The sequence below is a fragment of the Brassica napus genome, chromosome C3 (assembly GCF_020379485.1).
Source record: "Brassica napus cultivar Da-Ae chromosome C3, Da-Ae, whole genome shotgun sequence".
NCBI classification, from domain to species: domain Eukaryota; kingdom Viridiplantae; phylum Streptophyta; class Magnoliopsida; order Brassicales; family Brassicaceae; genus Brassica; species Brassica napus.
In genome coordinates, this window is record NC_063446.1 from 40,221,335 (window position 1) to 40,223,347 (window position 2,013).

The 2,013-nt window shown below is 52.8% G+C and overlaps 1 protein-coding gene across 1 annotated transcript; it reads right to left on the bottom strand.

Annotated features, from left to right (window-relative positions):
• Positions 1 to 411: 411 nt before the first annotated feature.
• On the bottom strand, positions 412 to 1,566 carry LOC106431243. Its single transcript, XM_013872055.2, has one exon. It carries the CDS (start codon positions 1,564 to 1,566, stop codon positions 412 to 414), a length of 1,155 nt encoding a protein of 384 aa, XP_013727509.2.
• Between the last annotated feature and the right edge of the window lie 447 nt (positions 1,567 to 2,013).

Consider the following 2,013-nt stretch of genomic DNA (forward strand, 5'->3'; position numbering starts at 1 on the left):
TGCTTGCATGAAGCGTGTAGTCACGTTCATCCACTGGATCGAGCGGGTTTGGAGATCTTCTGCCTGCTGGGAAGTAGCTGCTTTGTGCTTGTTAGCACCCTTCTTTGGAAGAACCCTTTCCGAAGTTGTTCTGCCCCGGTTATTCACCCTCGCAATTGCCGGTTGGTAGTTTCTGGAACTCCTGTTGACCTTATCGATACGAGGTGGAGGACGAGGGTCCTGCGGGGACCAGGTCTTGCGGATAGGCGTCATCTTGAAGGATCTCAGGGGAGACCAAGCGGAGCGGTCGACGTGGGTTCTCTGGAGGTCTCCAGGGTTTGGGGCTTGCGTTTGACGGAGGGATCCTCGCTTGCCCCTTTGGTTGACCCAGGATCTCCGGATATACGGGACCCTAGGTCTTTTCTGTAATTGCTATAAGACCTTCGTCTTCCCCTTCAGGGTAGTCTGGTAGCAAGATTGAGAGTTCTCCTGATCTCCTTTAATTGCTCGGATGCCCCAAGGTGTAGGAAATTTCACTATCTGGTGGAGAGTTGAAGGAACAGCTCCCATGTCGTGGATCCAGGGTCGTCCTAGGATCATGTTGTATGCGGATTGGTAGTCTACGACTAGGAACTTGGTAGACAGGTTGATCCCCTCAGCGTATACTGGTTGAGTGACTTCTCCAGCGGTTTGCTTGACTTCGCCGCTGAATACGATGAGTGGGGTTACCTTGCGCGTCAGGGTATTGTCCTCCAGCCCTAGGTCCTGGTACGCCGTCAGGAAGATGATGTTGCTGGAGGAGCCATTGTCTATCAATATCCTCTTCACCAGGCAGTTTGCTACGGTGAGAGAGACGACTAGAGCATCATGATGGGGAGCTAGGATCCTCTCTTGCTTTTTCGCTGTGAAGCTTATCTCGTCGGTGCCTAGGAGTAGCCGTTTAGGTTGAGCAGTCTCCAGGCCATATTTAGCATTGCGGGTGCTCTTCTTAGCAGCTGCATGGCTGATACCTCTTATTTCTGAGCCTCCGGATATGACATGAATCACCCGGTCTTGACGAGGTGGAGAGCTAGGTGCGTCTCCTTTTGGTTTCCCCGATGTCTCCTTGCTGAAGTGAGCCTTGGCTTTCTCTGATAGGAACTCCCGGAGATGCCCCTTTTGAAGCAGTTCGTTGACCTCGATTCTCAAGGCGACGCAATACTCTGTCTTGTGCCCATGATCGCGATGGAAGTCGCACCATAGCGCATGGTTCCTGTGCGAATCAGGTGCTTTCATCTTCTGGGGCCACTTGACTTGTTGACGCAGCCTTAGCGTGTTGATGAGCTCCGGTGTAGATATGGAGAGATGCGAAATGTCGGGCCATGTTGCCACAGCCATCCCTTCTTCTTTCTCCATGGGTCGGTATTGGAACCTGCCCCGGTTTCTGCTTCCGGAGTCTTTGGATCCCTTCTGGGAGGATCTCTCGTCTCGGTCCCCTCGGTCTGATCGGGTGGACCTATGCTCTTGCTTGGGTTGAGCTTTGGCGCGAGCAGCTACATCCTCCTCCCACTTCACTTGCGCCCAGGCTTGTGATAGCACGTCTTCCATGGTTTTGCGCGGGTACATGGTTAGCTCTTTGTAGAGTCCTCCATCCGGGAGCAATCCTCTTTTGAAGGCAGAGATCGCGGTAGGAATGCTGCATTCAGGGATTGCTACTTTCTCTTGGTTGAAGCGGGCTATGTAGTCTCATAAGGGTTCCACTCGGTGTTGAAGGACCTCGTAGAGACCATCTGAAGTTTTCTCCAGGCTCCTGCTGCTCGCGAATTGCTCTACGAACTTGTCGCTCAGGCTGGCGAAGGAAGAAATGGACCTGGTAGGGAGATTGATGTACCACTGCAAGGCGGATCCGATCAGAGTGGAACCGAACCTTTTGCACATGGTGGCTTCGCGAGATTCTTTAGGGAGTGCAACCGCTAACATCCTCTGCTTGTATTGAGCTACATGATCGTCGGGATCGTTGGTGCCGTCGTACGTCTTGATGCTTGTTAGGGGATT

Excerpts from the sequence above, each read along its gene's own strand:
- LOC106431243 (XM_013872055.2), bottom strand. The coding sequence starts at position 1,566 with ATGGAAGACGTGCTATCACAAGCCTGGGCGCAAGTGAAGTGGGAGGAG.